Below are 18,461 nucleotides of genomic sequence, written 5' to 3'. Positions count from 1 at the left end.
ACAATAACAGAAGACTTGCAGTGTTCTTAAGTGCTAGTGTGAGCTAAAGTTGTTTTCATTTCACGATAAAGTTTTCGTAACCACGAAGCACTGTTTAAACGATTAAATAAACAGAATAATGGAACACTAAAACGTCTTAGGCTGGAAGTTGTCCAAACTCGTTGTCCACTAATTATACTTCTTTTACGCGCAGAGCCCTTTCGTTATTTTCATATAGAAGCTTTCAGAGCACTGGTATCAATGGAAAATTTGGTATATTCGCTCGTTTTCCTTTTTTTAATGAGCAGACTGAACCCGTAATTACACAAAACAAAACCTGTTGAGCATTGCAGTTATTTTTTCTTTTAACCCATTTCATTTCAATGCTGACCGCCAAAAATGTGTTGCAATTAAACTTCTATAAGACGTTCGCGCTGAAAAAGAACTGGCACACCGTTAAGGAGGGATGGGTTTTAGTGGGGAGGGTGGTTATTAGAAGAAGAGGGTACCTACAGACAGGGGAAGGGGGGTGGCCTCCTGGGAATTTAAAAGAGGAAAGGTTAGCCTTTTGAAGATTGATTCAAAAGCTTTTTCACAGGACCGAGATACTCATAACCGAACATTTCAAAGTCACTCCGATACAGCTCTCCTATTCGAGTGATATACTCAGGAGGGACCTGGGAATAGTACTCCAACACTTCATCTGTGCCCGTTGATTTGTGAATTGGCGGGAAAGTCACGCGGTCGGCAATTCCCGCCATTTTCAGAACGAGAGGCCCGTCCTCTTCCATGGTCTCAAAGTGACCAATGAAATCGTAGTTTATAACGCATGGATGGCTGAGCTTTTCATACTGTCGCCAATGTCGGTCACGTGATATATTGTTGGAAAAATATTGTATGAATTCTGAGAAACTAACGAAATTTTCTCCCTCTGGCTCAAAATCTTGAGGTCGAAAAGCTTGTACTATAACTCTGCGGATGTCGTTGCTGGCTCTGGGTTTTTGAATAAACTTGTTTTTGTAGGCCGAAAGCAAACGCTGTAGCGGCTCTCGAACGAACACAAACTTAAAATAAGTTTGAAGTCGTTTTGATCGTTCTTCCTCTGTATAATTACTAAAGCGTTTCCACAAAATCCAACGACTCATCCCTCCTCGAATTCCTCGAGCACTGCGAAACACTGTTTTCCATGTTGTAGTCGCCACCTTTGGAATTACGCCGTAAATAAGCTTTAGTTCATCGTCGACAGCAATTCTATGTAGTTTTTCTGTTCCTTGGTTCTTGTTGTAGGTGTGTGTACGACAGTAATCCCTTAGTTGTTGTTTCCTGGCCTTTTGTCTTTCTTCTGGACTCATTTGCGCGGCCGTTGGTTTTTCCTGCATTAAAAAGTAAAAGGTCCTCAGAACATACATGTATTGTTTAATCGTTATACATGTTATGGTGGATTTCCACTGACGCGTAATTTTTTACGTGCGTAAAAAAATAGAGACAATGTATGAACGGCTTGCGTACACGTTTACGCAGGCCGTTCATACATTGTCTCTTAATTTTTTCACGCACGTAAAAATTTACGCGTCAGTGGAAATCCACCATTAGGCTTAGTTCAGACGTCGTGCTTCTGCCGTGCCGAACTTTCGTCTTGACAAAAGTACCATGTGGGGAGGGGCAAGTAGACTGCCGACATGGCAAACTGGGTAACTAAGTAAACACAGATGTAAAATGTAGAAAATTGAAAACAGTCATTTTTAAATTCTAATTTTTCCTGCACTCAGTGATCTAAAAAAAAAAAACATTTTTTTTTTAAATTTTTTAATTTTTCAAAAAATGGAATGGACGGAAGGTACACGGGCCATAACTAGATGGGGTAACTGATCTTGACAATTTATCCGAAACCAAACTAATTTTTCTTCACCATCGCACATAATTTGTATTTGAAAGTCTACAAAAGCAGGAAGACTTGCAAAAGTTTAACTGATTTATTGAACTATGCGAAGGTATTTCTTGCTACAAAACAGTGACGTAGACAATCAGTGAGTTAGGGAAAACAAGCCATTTTTCGGGTTATCACGAACTTTTGTAATTTAATTTTTTTTAATTTTTTTCTGCAGTCTTTTTGTTCGTACCATCCAACAAATGGTCTTGTTTTTCTCGTATAATCAGCCCTAATATTGATATGATAGGTTTCCTTTGTTCTCAAAACCTGTCTCCTAACAATGCATTGGTTTTGTAACAGGAACTAACATTTTGATCAATTCAGTGTCTCGTGGTCTTTAAAAGGAAGAGCAGTTAAGTTTGTAGTTTTTGAAAGTGATAAATGGTCGTCGCAGTGAATTTCCAATTTAAGCAATTGGAATAAAGAAGCCTGAAAAAAAATCAGGGCTTCAACGGGATTCGAACCCGTGACCTCCGCGATACCGGTGCGATGCTCTACCAACTGAGCTATTGAAGCCACACATTGGGAGCGAGGTCAATTGTGAGTTCATATTTTCCCGTGAGAGGAGTGAAATGATGTAATGTATATGAAATGATTCATATATGAACTGCGGATGTATATGAAAGAGATAAATGATCGTCGCAGTGAATTTCCAATTTAAGCAATTGGAATAAAGAAGCCTGAAAAAAAATTCAGGGCTTCAACGGGATTCGAACCCGTGACTTCCGCGATACCGGTGCGATGCTCTACCAACTGAGCTATTGAAGCCACACATTGGGAGCGAGGTCAATTGTGAGTTTGTTACCTTTAATTCTTCGGATACTGACTTTATCTGTGGTAAGGTCACTGAAAAATAAATACAAAAACAGTCATTAAACATAGCATATCGTGAAGAATTTTGCCTAAATCTTTCAAGTTCGCAGTTTGAAATTATTTATTTATTTTTTTTATTTTTGTGTGTGTGTGTGTGTGTTTTCTACCGTGCTAATTTGTTGATTTTAATGTTTTCGTCCATTTGCTCAGTCTGGGAAATAACGTGCTATTTGCTTGAATGGTGCGAATTAATTTAATTACCTCTCAAACAAATTTATCCAAGTTTCGACAATGATATCACGTTTAAATCATATACTCTCAACAAAATTACTGGATTCTATTTGGGCGACAGCTGTACAATACATCCTAAAAATGTTTATTACTCCTCTTTTCAAAATTTGACACGAAGCTAGTCTTCCAGCCGAAGATTTCCGAAGTGGCTTCATCCGATTTTTCTAATCACTCATATCATAGGCCATTTTCAAAAATACCATAATACTCTTTGTTGTCCCGCCAAAATTTTGCATAAGCATTGCTTTCAATTTCTCTTGGGACAGTAAAACAATGCTTATGCAAAATTTTGGAGGGACAACAAAGAGTGTTAATATGGTATTTTTTGAAAATGGCCTATTACAGACCGAATTGGACTCCATTCAGTCCTGTTTCCATTATTAACCACAAAATTAGATCAGTCATCGATGTTTATGCGTTAATGTATTTCACCACAAAAATAATGAGAATCTACTGCATTTTATTCGTGAGCTACATTTTGATCGTGACGGCGCCGACATTAATGAACGCAAATTAATGAGAATTTGCCGCTGAAATTGGGCTCATTCTAATGGACCCTCGCTACTACGAACAAATGCTAAAATGCTTTAAAAAACGGAAACCGCCTTTACAGGCTTTAACAATAACTAACTACAGAGGGTGTTTATTAACTTGTGTTCAACTTCGTGACTCATTTCAAAGCGCGCGATATGGAAACAATAGAAATGGCCCACTGATTTTGTGTATTAGTTAATGATGAAACGTCAAACTTCACATGGGTCGGGCGTTATGTAAGTATGCAAAAGCCACTGTTTCCGGTAGTCTATTTGCGTAAGTTAACTGAAGCTTGGTTTATTGAATTTTTTCAAACACTTTTTTGAATAAAGCAAAAACGCACTCACGCAAAAAATTGCAAAAAAAAAAAAACACATTTTAACGACAATTCACTATGACACACCATTTCGAGTCACTATTTTGTCATATTTTACAGAGCATAATTTATGTTGAAACAAATACCGCAATCTGCAACGAGGCAGAACGAAGTCACTGAATGAAACAAGATTTCAAAACTAAGTACTAAGCTTGGGGCGAAATCACTGCAATATAAACCAAACATATCCAAATCGAATTGTGCAACGAAGTTGTATTCACTTTGTCAATTGAAAGATTGAATAGGTACAAGGTGGAAAGTACATGGGTAATTAGTTTGAAACACGACCCCTCAGCAATCATGTTGCTTTAACGATCGTGTTCGAATAAAGGATGTTGTTGTTGTTGATTAACTTAAAGCTACGAAAGAGTGTTCGAAGATCAAAGTCATAGCATTTTGAAATGGTCGGGGAACTGTACAACTTTTACGTTTCTTTGAGATCGTCATTTTTAGTGCTTATACAACATTCTTGTTGTATTATGCAGTGTGCCGGGGCGACACTCATTCACGATTGGTTTTGTTTGTTACCGCAACTTGCAACACGGAAGGTAATACGTGCAACAACACTTTACAACTTGCAATGCAACAATATTGCGAGACAAGTTGAACACTGAAAAGGTTGCTGGTATTAATGGGTCTTTAAGGACTGATTTCTTGTTAAAATCTGAGTTTACAAACTTGTCATCTTACCTTGCGTTTGTGTCGATTTTGAGCTCCAGTATGAGAGGAAAATATAAACAGAGAGAAAAGCTACCGTCAAGATAATTATTTTGGGCTTCATGATTCGAAACCTGCATTGTTTGAAGCGAGTGAACGCTCAATTGTCCTTTCCATAGTTAATTTATTTTTCTTATCTGCATTACAATGCATTCGAATGTATAAGATTTCAGTGGCTTTCTGACACACCATTTTTGTTCTCAGTTAACTCTGAGTTCCTCTACTCGTCTTCTTCTTAGGCATTTCTTTAGATGTCGTGCGACGCTCCTGCCAAACGGTAAATGCTAGCCTTTTGTAGATTGATTCAAAAGCTTTTTCACAGGACCGAGATACTCATAACCGAACATTTCAAAGTCACTCCGATACTGCTCACCTATCCTTGTAACTATAATTTATAATACCCGGGAGACACATTTGGGTTGCAATGAAGCTATGGTTTTGTCATCAGTAGATCCAGTAGAAGTAATTTCTTTGCAAACATCAAGTTTCATAGCGAATATTTGGCTTAAGGCTGGTTTGCTCAGGCGACGCAGTCGTAATTGGAGTCGTAAGAGCGCTTACGGCCAAGTCGAAATCGAGAATCGAAGTAGTAAGCTCGACGGAATCGGAGTGGGAAGAATCAGAATGGTTCCATTTTCTTACGACTCCACCTTATAGGCCGAAACAAGTTGTAACTGTGAATGAAACTGTGAATTTTGCTCCCTCGCATTGTCAATTCTTAGTGACCAATTGTGCTCTGAATTGTGCCTAAAAACGCTAATTTGAATATTTAAGGTATCACGGAAGGAAAATTGGCGTTTTCGTTCCAAGTCAAATTGTGTGTAAACCATCAATGGTAACCCCAATAAAGTATATATTTTCTGAAAGCTTATTGAATAAAGATTGTAATTTTTGATTTTGTTTACATCATATAGACCATAATAAGCAACGTCAGCATTTTGTTTGCAATTATGATGTTATGCAACTTTAGGTTTATTTGAGAACACATTTACACGAGAGCCAAAACTTTTATGTGGAATTTGTTCTACATATATTGGTCTAAAAAAACGGTGTCTCAGATTTTTCTTTTCTTGCTTCATTAATTTTTTATGAATTTTTTATCCTGAAGAAGCCCTATAAACGCCATTTTAAAGTTTAAAAATTCATAAAAAATAATGGAGCAAGAAAAGAAAAATCTGAGACACCGTTTTTTAGACCAATATATGTAGATCAAATTCCACATAAAAGTTTTGGCTCTCATGTAAATGTGTTCTCAAATAAACTCTAAGTTATGCAACACCATAATTGCAAACAAAATGCTGACGTTGCTTATTATGGTCTATATGATCAAAACTAAATCGAAAATTACAATCTTTATTCAATAAGCTTTCAGAAAATATATACTTTATTGGGGTTACCATTGATGGTTTGCACACAATTTCACTTGGAACAAAAACGCCAATTTTCCTTCCGTGATACCTTAATACAATAGAACCCTGGTAACTCGTACTCGGATAACTCGAAAACCCCGCTAACTCGAACTATCTTCCATTTCCCTTGGATAGGAACTCACTTTTAAGTCATTTTTACTCGGGTAACTCGAACTTGGATAACTCAAAAACCCGCTAACCGAAATAAATTTCGTTTCCCTTGATCAAAATTTGGTTTAAATTTTACCCGATAACTCGAATTCCGGTTCTTGCAACTCGCTACGGACGCCCATTGATTAGAGCAACGAACAGATCACGTATTTGACAGCCATTTTTCACTCTTATCATAAGAATTTATGATCGTGTTAACTAGAGTTTCTGGCAACTGAATTGAATATTCAATCGACCCTGATAACTCGAACCCCCGCTAACTCGAACTATTTTTCGTTTCCCTTCAGAGTTCGAGTTACCGGGGTTTTACTGTAGATGACGTTTCGAACTGCATGTGCCGCAAGGCAATTTTATGCTGTTCAAATACAAATAGCTTGAATTAAAAAAAGTTATAGAAAAAGACCAAAACCTGTGTCAATGCAATTGATTTATTGATTGATCGATCGATTGTTTTTTATGTTGTTTAAATGGAAGTTAATGCCCTTAAGACTTTCAGAACTTGTTGATCGCTTAGCAACGCCGAAGATTTCCAATTCAGTTTCCATCTGGAATAAAATGTGTTTATCATTTGCCGTTAAGTGAAAAACTAATAAGAAAGAATTCTGACGCTTTCGTATATTTCCTCTAAACGATTATCCGTCGTTTGTTACACATAAATGCGTGTGCGCTTATGTACTGATAAACGCAAACTTTCTATATTGTAAAGTCGTAATGTTTTTTCAACAAAGTTGCGTTGGTAAACATTAACTGAGTCACATAAATCAGCGAGGTAATTATCTTTTGCTGTTCAACTTCATTTCCATGAATAATTATTGAAGTCTATACTTGTATAAACGCGTTGGATAGCAAAAAAACAGACAGATATACTGTGTCCAAATTTAATGTTTTTAAGATGCTCTTAAAATAAAACATATATAAAATGGATTTTAGTGTTCGGTATTTAGTTAACTAATCAAACGCATGAACAAAATGATGACTGTATGTTCAAATGCTGGTTAACACACGGGGACTGTTGATAGCCTGAGGTTCCAGATTTTATTTAACTTGCCGAAAACGCTCCAAAATCTCTTCAGAATCTTTGTTTAGTTCTGCAAGATTTTCAGATTCAGATTTTCCTTGCGATGAAAAATAAAGCCTTTAGTCAAGAGCCATATGTCAGGTAGCTAGCAAAATGTCTTTGACTTCAGTTAACCTTAATACAGTGAAACCACGATTTAACGAACCTCTATATAACGAAGTCCTCAATATAACAAACGATATTCTTCGCCCGAGGAATAGAAAAATATATAGAAAAGAACAAGATATAACGAAAGCTCGTTATAGCGAACACATTTTGTCAGTCCTTTTTCCCTTCGTTCTATTGAGGTTCCACTTTGGTACTTTATATATTGTTGGCTTTGAAGTTTACTTTAAACCTGTGATTTCCCTTAATTATGTTACATACCAAAATGCTCACCTAAGTCCTTTGCTACTCCATTGGACGTTATTTTCCAAGTACCGTACGAAAACAACAAAGCGAATGTTAAGAGCATTAAAAAATCGCTATACCATGGAATTTCATGTTGACCGCCGTTAAAGCCGTCAGAGAAATGAATGGAAATCTCTCGATTAATCGCCACGCTTCCATTGATTGACAGCGCAAGTCCCGTATTCATTGCTTAGCGTATTACACCAATGAAAGACGATGAAGCCTTGGGCATTCTTTCCTGCCAATCAGGGGTTTTGTGGCGTAACTATGGCAACTGCATTTTCAATGTCTTCTTTAAACGAAAATTATTGTATGCGAGTGCATTTTTAATGATATTTCATTCAATAGCATTTATTTTTATGATGAGTCGCAAAATTTTTGCTTACTTTCTATGGCTTTCATCTTAGTAAAAACGCCACACGTAACGCAATTCGATTTCATGAATACCCCGATTGAGTGATATTTTTCTTTGTTCGTGTGCTAAATTAATGTTTGGAACTGTTCTAAAATCGAGGGCCCTATTCACCACGTCGAGTTGGTTGTGTACGAGTATTACTTTCTTTACAGAGACGCGTGCACTAGGGTTAAAATTGCTCGCTCAAATGGCGAATTCAATTTAACTACGTGACCATGCATGCGCATTAATGTAAGAAAAATTTCGTAAAGCTAACGTAAAGAACATGTTGTAAACCTGAGACACGGAAATGCATCCCGCGACACGCTTAAAACAGGTTTTCCCCACAAGCCACTATCTGCTAACTGTTGAAAACTAACCGTTAACCGCTACCACACAAACTTACCATTTACTGTGGATTGTGTGATTTCGGCGTGGAAAATTCTTTTTTTTTTTTTCTTAGGCCCGGTTCAGACGCCGTTTTTTTCATGAGCCGAACTCAATTCGAATTTGGACCGACCCAAATTGACAAAAGTACGCCTCTTGATTCAGACGCCGTACTTTTTGGCCGTTCCGAGGCCGTTCCTAATACAGTTACGATAAAAATAAATACATTATAGTAATTTATGAATTAGGATCGGCACATGAAAAGTACGGCGTCTGAATCAAAGCCGTTCCAAAAGCGTTCTAGAGGCGAAATTCTCGGCCAAGCCAGGCGGGAAGAACGGGTGAGCCGTTCCAAATTGAAATAGCCGTTCTAATTTTATTCAGACGCCGATCTTTTCATGTACTTAATTCAAGGAATTAAGTTCGGCTCATGAAAAGATCGGCGTCTAAACCGGGCCTTAGCGAGCAATTTTAATCCTACCGTCCACGCCCCGTACTTAAACAATTTAATACTGTCGAAAATAGGCCTTATTCGCGAGAAACGGTATCGTTTTAATGTTTGCCCCCTGGTAGACAACGTGGCTAATTTGCATTATAACGTGAAAACCATCATGGCGGCTATCGTGAATATGGTCTATTACAACTGTGGCTCTGCACGTGGGTTGTATATGCAACATGGTCCATTTCTAAGCCTACCGCACACTAGAGCATCTAGCTGAGCTAACCGCCTCGCGTGCCGTTTGCTCAGCAGATTTCTCTCGTGTGCGGACCGTTTTCCGTGAAAATTTTGCCTCGCGAGGCCTTGAGGAAAATATCTATCGTGTTTGATATTTTTTGCCTCGCGAGGCAAGATCATCAATTTGTGCGGGCGACATGAGAAACTTGCTCAGCCAGATATATCAACTGACCAATAAACACACGCAGAATGCTCACGTGCTTCAACATGGCGGCTTCCAAATCAAACTTGCTTAGCACTTTCCTCACTGTCTGCGGCAAAATGTGCAGTGAATAAATGGCTGAGCAAACAGGCACGTGAGGTGAATAGCTCAGCTAGTTGCTCTAGTGTGCGACTGGCCTGAGTAAAACAAAGTGCAAACGTGAACCATATGGGGAAATATTTCTTTTAAGAATTGAAACTTTCTTTATATATTACAGTAGAAGATAGTTTTGACGCCGATAGACATACTACACACCTTTAATAATAAACAGATTCCATTTTGGCGTGCGTCTGTTCAGTTATAGATCACATATGACGTCAAAATGTGGTAAGAACAAAAAAAATACTGATTTTCTTACCACGTTTTGACGTCTTCTGTGATCTACAACTGAACAGACCCACGCCAAAATGGAATCTGTTTGTTTATACAATAACAGAAGACTTGCAGTGTTCTTAATTGCTAGTGTGAGCTAAAGTTGTTTTCATTTCACGATAAAGTTTTCGTAACCACGAAGCACTGTTTAAACGATTTAATAAACAGAATAATGGAACACTAAAACGTCTTAGGCTGGAAGTTGTCCAAACTCGTTGTCCACTAATTATACTTCTTTTACGCGCAGAGCCCTTCCGTTATTTTCATATAGAAGCTTTCAGAGCACTGGTATCAATGGAAAATTTGGTATATTCGCTCGTTTTCCTTTTTTTAATGAGCAGACTGAACCCGTAATTACACAAAACAAAACCTGTTGAGCATTGCAGTTAGTTTTACTTTTAACCCATTTTATTTCAATGCTGACCGCCAAAAATGTGTTGCAATTAAACTTCTATAAGACGTTCGCGCTGAAAAAGAACTGGCACACCGTTAAGGAGGGATGGGTTTTAGTGGGGAGGGTGGTTATTAGAAGAAGAGGGGTACCTACAGACAGGGGAAGGGGGGTGGCCTCCTGGGAATTAAAAGGGGAAAGGTTAGCCTTTTAAAGATTGATTCAAAAGCTTTTTCACAGGACCGAGATACTCATAACCGAACATTTCAAAGTCACTCCGATACAGCTCTCCTATTCGAGTGATATACTCAGGAGGGACCTGGGAATAGTACTCCAACACTTCATCTGAGTTTGTTGATTTGTGAATTGGCGAGAAAGTCACGCGGTCGGCAATTCCCGCCATTTTCAGAACAAGAGGCCCGTCCTCTTCCATGGTCTCGAAGTGACCAATGAAATCGTAGTTTATAACGCATGGATGGCTGAGCTTTTCATACTGTCGCCAATGTCGGTTACGTGATATATTGTTGGAAAAATATTGAATGAATTCTGAGAAACTAACGAAATTTTCTCCCTCTGGCTCAAAATCTTGAGGTCGAAAAGCTTGTACTATAACTCTGCGGATGTCGTTGCTGGCTCTGGGTTTTTTAATAAACTTGTCCTTGTACGCTGAAAGCAAACGCTGTAACGGCTCTCGAACGAAAACAAACTTAAAATATGTTTGAAGTCGTTTTGATCGTTCTTCCTCTGTATAATTACTAAAGCGTTTCCACAAATTCCATCGACCGGTCCGTTGTTGAATTCCTTGAGCACTGCGCAACACTTGTTTCCATGTTGTAGTCGCCACCTTTGGAATTATGCCGTAAATTAGCTTTAGTTCATCGTCGACAGCTATCCTGTGTAGTTTTTCCGTTGCTGGATTCTTGTTGTAGGTGTGTGTACGACAGTAATCCCTAAGTTGTTGTTTTCTGGCGTTTTGTCTTTCTTCTGGACTCATTTGCGCGGCCGTTGATTTTTTCTGCATTGAAAATAAAAGGTCCTCAGAGCTTACATGTGCGGCTTACATCACAGGTAGCCCAAGCTATTCGAGTGTGACGTGTACTGTAGTGCAATTGATGACCTTTGTGTTGTTACTTTATAGCTTGAGCGACTTGCAGTATTTTTAAGGTTTTGTGTGGGGAAAGAGATAAAGCCGAAAATTACGAAAAAGTATTACAGCTTGGGCTACCTGTGCTTAAACCTTAAACTGAACTCAAAAGTAAACTTGGTCAATGATACTATAAAATATGGAAATGTAAGGGTGCTTTAGAGAATAGAGTGTTCTTTACATAGGTTCACAATGCGTGCTTTCGGGGGGCTTCATTTTATTTATTTTTTTCCTGTCTAAGTAAATGCGATATTAAGTGAAATGCTCAGTGATGTATTATAGAGATGTTCGCCAATTGTGTATGATTATATTTGAAGCTTGTTGCTTCAGCTTTTAACTCAACTGGCTTATTGGCGTTGATAAGTTTATCCCAAACCAAACTTTAATGAAAACAAGAAAAAAACATTCCTCACCATCACACACTATTTTTGAAAGTCGGAAAAAGCAGTAAGACTTGCAAGTGCCATTAAAATGCACGCAGTCAGTTAGCTGAGGGGAAACTTGACGTTTTTCGGGCTGTCACCGACTTTAATAATTTATTTATTTACATTTTGCTACTGCAGTCTGCTTAACAAAGCATGGGTGTTGGAACACTGAAGATACGACATTTTGATCAATTCAGCGTCTCTTGGTTCATTTAAAAGAAAGAGCAATAAAGGTTGTAGTTTTTCTTAATTTCGTTTTACCTTTAATCTTTCGGATACTGATTTGATCTGTGGTAAAGGCACTGAAAATAAATTCAACAACATTCATTAAGATAGCGCTTCATGAGGAATTCTTATTGGGCGAGAGCTGTACAATTATCCTAATTTGTAATCTGTATGAGTACACATGACTATCTTTCCAAGTTGATACGAAGTCTTCTGAAGATTTTCGAAGTTGACCTGAAAACTTCCTGATATTTCTGAAGTTCACCCGAAGCATTACGAAATTTCCGGAGATAACCCGAAGAAGTCTGAAGACGAACAGAGAAGTTATAAATTGTTTCTTGTACAATTTGCGTTTACCTGATACTCGTGATGTTTTGAAAGTACTCAAGTTGCACTCGCCTAAACGCTCTTTAAGAACTTACAAAGCATCAATTCTACCTATTAATCTATTAATCACGAAATTTACTCGAGGCTTGCTTTTCAAAGAAATACGTTGATTAAAATAATACGTTGATTTATTTCACCACAAATTAATAAGAATCCACTTCATTTTATCCATTAGCTTTAGTTTGATCATGATGTCGCCGACATTAATTGAAGCAAATTAAAGAAACACTGTTATCAGTTTCACTTCAAAAACTCAAGAGCCTAAAGATATATAAAAACTACGAATAGTGGTCCAATTTTGTTAAAAATCACTATGCAAGTGTACTGAAGCGTTAAACAAGTGATATTATTGCGCATCTCAACTTGAAAAAGTCAGGCTGATTTTTTCAAGTTTTGTCCTTTTTGGACTGGAAAAAACCCTGCAAAACATTTTGGCTCCCTTCTTCCTTCAACAACAATTTATTTTATATCTCCATCTTGATGTACTAGGTGCATTTCATGTACGAGAAGACCTATTCGCCAATTTTAGTACTTTTTACCGAAAAGTATTTAAATCGCCGTGACAGGGTCCCTTTAATAAGAATTCGCCGCTGAAATTTGGCAGATTCCAATGGACCCTCGCTACTCCGAACAAATGCTAAAATGCTTTGAGAAAAAAAAACGGAAACCACCTGTAGGCACTTAAACAGTAACTAACTACATGGGTGTTTATTTAATTCAAAGCGGAAAACAATAGAAATGGCCCACTGATTTTGTGTATTAGTTAATGATGAAACGTCAAACTTCACATGACTCGAGCCTCATGTAAATGTGCAAAAACTACTGCTTTCGTTCGACCATTTGCATAAGGCTCGATTTAAGTGAAGCTTGGTTTATTGAATTGTAACATACACTTTAAAAAAAAGCAAACACATACATCCCCCGAAAAAATATAAAACTACAAAACACACATTATAACGACACTTCACTATGACACACAATTTCGTTGCACTATTCCGTCGTATTTAGAGAGCATTTGCTAATTATGAAACAAATACCGAAATCTGCAACAAGGCAGAACGAAGTCACTGAATGAAACAAAATTTCAGAACTAAGAACTAAGCAAAAACATACGCACAAAAAATGCAAAACACTTTATAACGACAATTCACTATGACACACCATTTCGTTGCACTATTTCGTCGTATTTAGAGAGCATTTGCTAATTATAAAACAAATGCCAAAATCTGCAATGAGGCAGAACGAAGTCACTGAATGAAACAAGATTTTAAAACTAAGTACTAAGCTTGGGGCGAAATCATTGCAACATAAACCAAACATATCCAAATTGAATTATGCATCGTCTTAAATTCTGGTTTTAGAGAAAGGTTCGCGGGCATTATTTCCACGTTATACAGTTGCCAATTTGATATCTACGAAATGCCCAGAAAATCGAACATAAACTTTTTTTACTTTTTGCACTTTGTGTTTAAAAACCGATAAACTGTCGGCAAAGTGGCATTTATACGTTCAAGTTAAAGTAGGATCTTTTAACGTTCAAGAACTGATTTGTGTTAAGAACTAAGTTTACAAACCTGTAAACCACCTTACCTTGTGTTTGTGTCGATTTTAAGCTCCAGTATGAGAGGAAAATATAAACAGAGAGAAAAGCTACCGCCAAGAGAATTATTTTGGGCTTCATCATTCGAAACCTGCATTGTTTGAAGCGAGGGAACGCTCAATTGCCCTTTCCCCAAAGTTAATTTATTATTTTCTTATTTGCATTACAATGCATTCGAATGTATAAGACTTCAGTGGCTTTCCGCCACATTTTTTGTTTAAGTTTAGTTCCTTAACTAGTCTTGTTCTTAGCCGTTTTCTTGAGATGCCGCCGACGCTCCTGCCAAACGGAAAATGCTAGCCTTTTGTAGATTGATTCAAAAGCTTTTTCTCAGGACCGAGATACTCATAACCGAACATTTCAAAGTCACTCCGATACTGCTTTCCTAACCGAGTGATATACTCAGGAGGGACCTGGGAATAGTACTTTAACACTTCATCTGTGCCCGTTGATTTGTGAATTGGCGGGAAAGTCACGCGGTCGACAATTCCCGCCATTTTTAGGAACAGAGGCGCGTCTTCTTCCAAAGTCTCAAAGTGACCAATAAAATCATAATTCATAACGCACGGATGGCATAGCTTCTCATATTGTCGCCAATGATACATTTTCTAACCAAAAAAGAGTCTTAGACAAGCGATGGCAAAACATTATTCCGGTGATGCCATACGCAAACCTGGTCTAAAAACAGTCATGTCAGCCTACCCCCTGAAAATACCTAAGGAATACCAAAGGCTCCCAGTGGTTGTTACACAACCTCAATCAACTTCCCTTTCCGGTCGCGCAACGCCCCTACTCCTGGCGATCGAAGGGTTGTGTGACGACCTAACAATCAGCAGCAAACGTCTTGTTATTAGCATTATTTAGAACATAGTATTTGCAGACTTGTACCTCGTTTGGTTTATGAATCCGGTTACCATCAGCAACTGATTTTTCGAATATCTTTATTTATTTATTTTTGCAGATGCCAGTGTTACTCTTGAAAAAATGGCAGTGTTCCTGTGCACACACTTTATCGACCAAAGAATTATTAATCCAGGTTTGTTTAAAATTTTTACCCCACCCCCTCCCCCTCCCTTCCTTTCCCCCCTTTCTTTTCTTCATTTCTTCCTTTGTTCGTTCCTTCCTTCCTTCCTTTTCCCTTTTCTCTCTCCCTCTCATTCCTTCGTTTTTTTCTCACTCCTTGCCTACCTGCCTTTATCCCTTTCTGCCTCCCTTTCTCCCTTCGTCCATCCTTCACTTTCTCCCTGCCTACCTGCCACCCTTTCTTCCTTCCTCTCTCTTCCCTCCTTCCTTCCTTCCTTCCTTCCTTCATTCCGCCTTACTTCCCTCCATCCCTTCTTTCCTTCCCTGCTCCCTTCTTGCCTACCTGCCTCCCCTTTTCCCTCCCTTTCCACAATACTTCATTCTTCCCTCTCTTACCGCCTCCCTTCCTGCCTGCTTGCCTGCCTGCTTGTCTGCCTAACACCCTTCCTACCGCCCTACATTTCCTTCCCTTCTCCTTCCTCACTCACTCCCTTCCTTCTTTCCTTCCTTCCTTCCTTCCTTTCTTTCTTTCTCCCTCACTCCCTTCCATCTTTCCTTTCTTTCACCCATCCATCCTGCCTGCTGCCCTCCCTCCCTCTCTTTCTTTCTTCCTCCCTCCTATCATTGCTGCTTATGCTTAATGATTCGTCACTTGTTCTTTCTCTTTTTAGATTTACGAGATATAATCATACAGGCATTAGCTGCGTTTGTCTGTTACCCAGACAGTCTTGAAGCATTGGAGAACATGTCAGAAGCACTGTAAGCTGTTTATCAGTTAAATTCCCCCGATAAGTACGCTGCATTTGTTACAAAAGTATAAAAAGAGGAAAGGCGAAATCACTCAATTATTACATTTTTAGACCAGCCATTATTAAATAATAAGTATGTTCAAGATTTTTATGTATTTTTATTTTATTTTACACAATTTTGAACACCTTTTAACTGTCTTTTTTAGTATTTAATTATTAGGTGTCCCCGAATTAGTAAGCTATGTGGTTTTGACACATTAATAAAGTTTTTATCTATCTATGCTGATATAACTAGCTTGATTTGATAACGTCATAATCCACAATGGAAGCAACTTGTTCTACTTTTACTATTTGTTTCGTTAAAACGCTGATTTAAAAGCAATTTCAAAGAGTTTTCTGGAATTCGAGATGCATTCCACGTTGTTGAAAATTCGACTTTATGGAATATTGTTTAAACTGTTTTTAAATCAAAGCAGAAACATATAGCCTTGCTTTCAGTACCAATGGAGTGTAAAAGAATGCCAAAATACATGCTGTAGATTTGATAAGTACGGTAACTGAGTTGAACGAAGAAATCCAGCAATTCTAGTTCCGCAGGGCAATATGAAAACCAATCTTTAAATTTAATAATTTTAATAATTTTGTAGGTTGGAAAAATCTGTTCGTTCCCTTATGGCGGCTTATGACAAACGATCTTGGGTTCAGACTACATGGATTCTGGTGCGAATATGGAAGGTGAGTTACACGAATTGAGAAAAAGAAATCAAGAATTGAATTACAAATGTTTTTTTTTTCTACTTTGGCTTTGAAAATTATGAATAGTAAAGAAAAAATGGTAACGTATAGCCTTTTCACACCATAATGGCCCTAACAGGTTCCTGAAGCAACTGCCTAACATACATCGCACACAGCGGTCAAACGCAAAAATGACGTCACTTCCGGTTTTCGGCGCCTCGAACTTTTCTGAGAATTTGTCTCGAAAGTGTGCAAACTTTTGTAGGAAATTGTTAAAGAAATGGTACGGTGAAAGAACAGTTCAAGCTGGGACACTCAGTGGAGATGAATTATCAAATTTCCAATCCATAAGCGGCGTATAAACCTTAACTTTCCAGGGACGGCGTTAACTTTTGGCTTTAAAGCGAAAGTTTTCGGAAAATTTAAGACTTTGTATGGAAAATTTTGGCGGGAATTACACAGGAACTGCGCACGCGCGCTGCGTTTGGCCGCTGTGTGCATACATCGCTACATTGCGATTTGCCGTCTCTTCCCCTCCCTCAAGTCCAAAGTCCGAAATTTTGTGTGCAGATGTACGAGTGGTTTAACTGCACAAGGAGGAGGAGGAGGTGGAGAAATGACTTTCTGAAGGAAAATTAAAACAGATATCACATGTTGTGTTGTAAATAACTGAGGCTAACAATTTTCTCCAGCGGCCCTCAGGAAAACCTCACCTCATTTGACAAGAGTGTATAACTGCCTTTAAAAACGTAAGTAATGTGATATTACTTATGAGTGTGTTTTTTACGCCAGGGCTGTGGTTTCGCGTTTCGTTACACAAGTTCACCGGATGTTATCACGTTAGGGTTACCTGAGCAAGGTTAGCCGGCAAATATCTTGTTGTTGTTGTTTTAATTTAGCCATAATTTCTTTTAGAAGTTACGCTTCTCTTCGAAGTTTTAAAAATCTTAAAAACAACATTTAAAAAAAAACTAATGATTTAGAAAAAGTTAGTTTTACAACTTTAGGCACTTGTGTAATTTGAAATAAAGTTTTAAAAGGATTTTGAATATTTTTAATTAGTTTTTGTGTTGTGCATCATTAAGCTTTTAACTTGTATATAATCAAATAACTAGATTTTAACTTGTTTATATTTTTATACTTTATTTGTTGTAAATATTTTTGTACGTCTATTTATTTATTGCTGTAAGAGGCGCGGTGGCCTGGGCAAGACACTTTACTCTCACAGTGCCTCTCTCCACCCAGGTGTATAAATGGGTACCGACGAATTTACTGCTGGCGGGTAACCCTGCGATGGACTAGCATCCCATCCAGGGGGGAGTAGCAATACTTCTAGTCGCTTAATGCTACGGAAACCGGGATAAGCTCCGGCCTGTATGGGCCACTAGGCTCGAAGCAGACTTTACTTTTTTTTACTTATTTATTTATTGCTAGTAATGTTTTTGTAAATGTCCACATCAGCCCCGGGCTGCCTTTTAATCGACCTTTTTCAAATAAAGTTGTTGTGGTGGTGGTGGTGGTGATGATGTGTAGAATCAGTCAATTTTACATTAATGTCGAACAATGCGCTTCTTTACAGGTCATTTGCGAGCCAGTCTTCAACGTAAGTATTCCACAATCGTTTATCGAACTTCTACTAGAATATAGAATGTGGCTAAGATAAAGGCTGAACTTGTAGAATTTCTTTCACATTATTATTAAACCAGCAAAAGGGTATCTCTTGGAGGAGCAGTTTCGTCAAGTTTCATTGATACTTGAAGGAACGAGGCGGGAAAGGGGGGGGGGGGTAGGGTAAGTTATTTTTTTTTTCTCTTGAAGCTCATTCATGCTAACACTTCTGGGGTTGTAACGATTCAAGCGAGAGGGCTGAAATTGTCAAGGCAGCATACACACAGAACTGGCATTCATTTTTACCCTGCGAATCAATATTCAATTTTACACCCGCTTTTCAGTGTTACGTGCCTAGCGGCTATCATTCTACATCCATCTTTCGACATACTAAA

General features: G+C 38.1%; 3 protein-coding genes and 1 pseudogene across 6 annotated transcripts in view; 1 reads left to right on the top strand and 3 right to left on the bottom strand.

Annotated features, from left to right (window-relative positions):
- Positions 1-18,461, bottom strand: part of LOC144629099 (carbohydrate sulfotransferase 9-like) — a 60,201-nt pseudogene that overhangs the window by 24,059 nt on the left and 17,681 nt on the right. The window lies entirely within an intron of this gene.
- Positions 1-18,461, top strand: part of LOC144628980 (E3 ubiquitin-protein ligase RNF123-like) — an 87,381-nt gene that overhangs the window by 57,571 nt on the left and 11,349 nt on the right. For both annotated transcript variants that reach the window (XM_078487117.1, XM_078487118.1), the window contains exons 25-29: positions 14,913-14,987; positions 15,646-15,733; positions 16,371-16,458; positions 17,251-17,317; positions 18,038-18,061. In XM_078487117.1, the coding sequence (XP_078343243.1) occupies positions 14,913-14,987; positions 15,646-15,733; positions 16,371-16,458; positions 17,251-17,317; positions 18,038-18,061 (342 nt within the window). The remainder of the gene's footprint in view (positions 1-14,912; positions 14,988-15,645; positions 15,734-16,370; positions 16,459-17,250; positions 17,318-18,037; positions 18,062-18,461) is intronic.
- On the bottom strand, positions 435-8,434 carry LOC144629100 (carbohydrate sulfotransferase 11-like). Of its 2 annotated transcripts, none has more exons than XM_078487288.1 (3): positions 7,677-8,434; positions 2,715-2,755; positions 435-1,352 (listed from the first exon to the last, which is right to left on the bottom strand). In XM_078487288.1, the coding sequence occupies exons 1-3, from the start codon at positions 7,873-7,875 to the stop codon at positions 540-542; spliced, it is 1,053 nt and encodes a 350-aa protein (XP_078343414.1). In that variant the 5' UTR covers positions 7,876-8,434; the 3' UTR covers positions 435-539. The 2 variants fall into 2 exon arrangements, with proteins under 2 accessions (XP_078343414.1, XP_078343415.1); XM_078487289.1 differs by lacking the exon at positions 7,677-8,434 and adding an exon at positions 4,614-4,707.
- Positions 9,777-12,042, bottom strand: LOC144629168 (carbohydrate sulfotransferase 11-like). Its single transcript, XM_078487377.1, has 2 exons — positions 12,001-12,042; positions 9,777-11,185 (listed from the first exon to the last, which is right to left on the bottom strand). The coding sequence occupies exon 2, from the start codon at positions 11,162-11,164 to the stop codon at positions 10,373-10,375; it is 792 nt and encodes a 263-aa protein (XP_078343503.1). The 5' UTR covers positions 11,165-11,185; positions 12,001-12,042; the 3' UTR covers positions 9,777-10,372.

Source organism: Oculina patagonica, chromosome 10 (assembly GCF_052425735.1).
Source record: "Oculina patagonica isolate OP01 chromosome 10, crgOcupat, whole genome shotgun sequence".
Taxonomy (NCBI): Eukaryota; Metazoa; Cnidaria; class Anthozoa; order Scleractinia; family Oculinidae; genus Oculina; species Oculina patagonica.
Note: the sequence above shows the minus strand (reverse complement) of the source record. Positions and strands in the feature narration are given on the sequence as shown.

Coding starts and splice junctions, on each gene's coding strand:
- LOC144629100 (XM_078487288.1), bottom strand. CDS start 7,875: ATGAATACGGGACTTGCGCTGTCAATCAATGGAAGCGTGGCGATTAAT. Junction 2,756..7,676: donor TGGAGTAGCAAAGGACTTAG/GTGAGCATTTTG, acceptor TTTATTTTTCAG/TGACCTTACCACAGATAAAG. Junction 1,353..2,714: donor CAGTATCCGAAGAATTAAAG/GTAACAAACTCA, acceptor TTTTTAATGCAG/GAAAAACCAACGGCCGCGCA.
- LOC144629168 (XM_078487377.1), bottom strand. CDS start 11,164: ATGAGTCCAGAAGAAAGACAAAACGCCAGAAAACAACAACTTAGGGAT.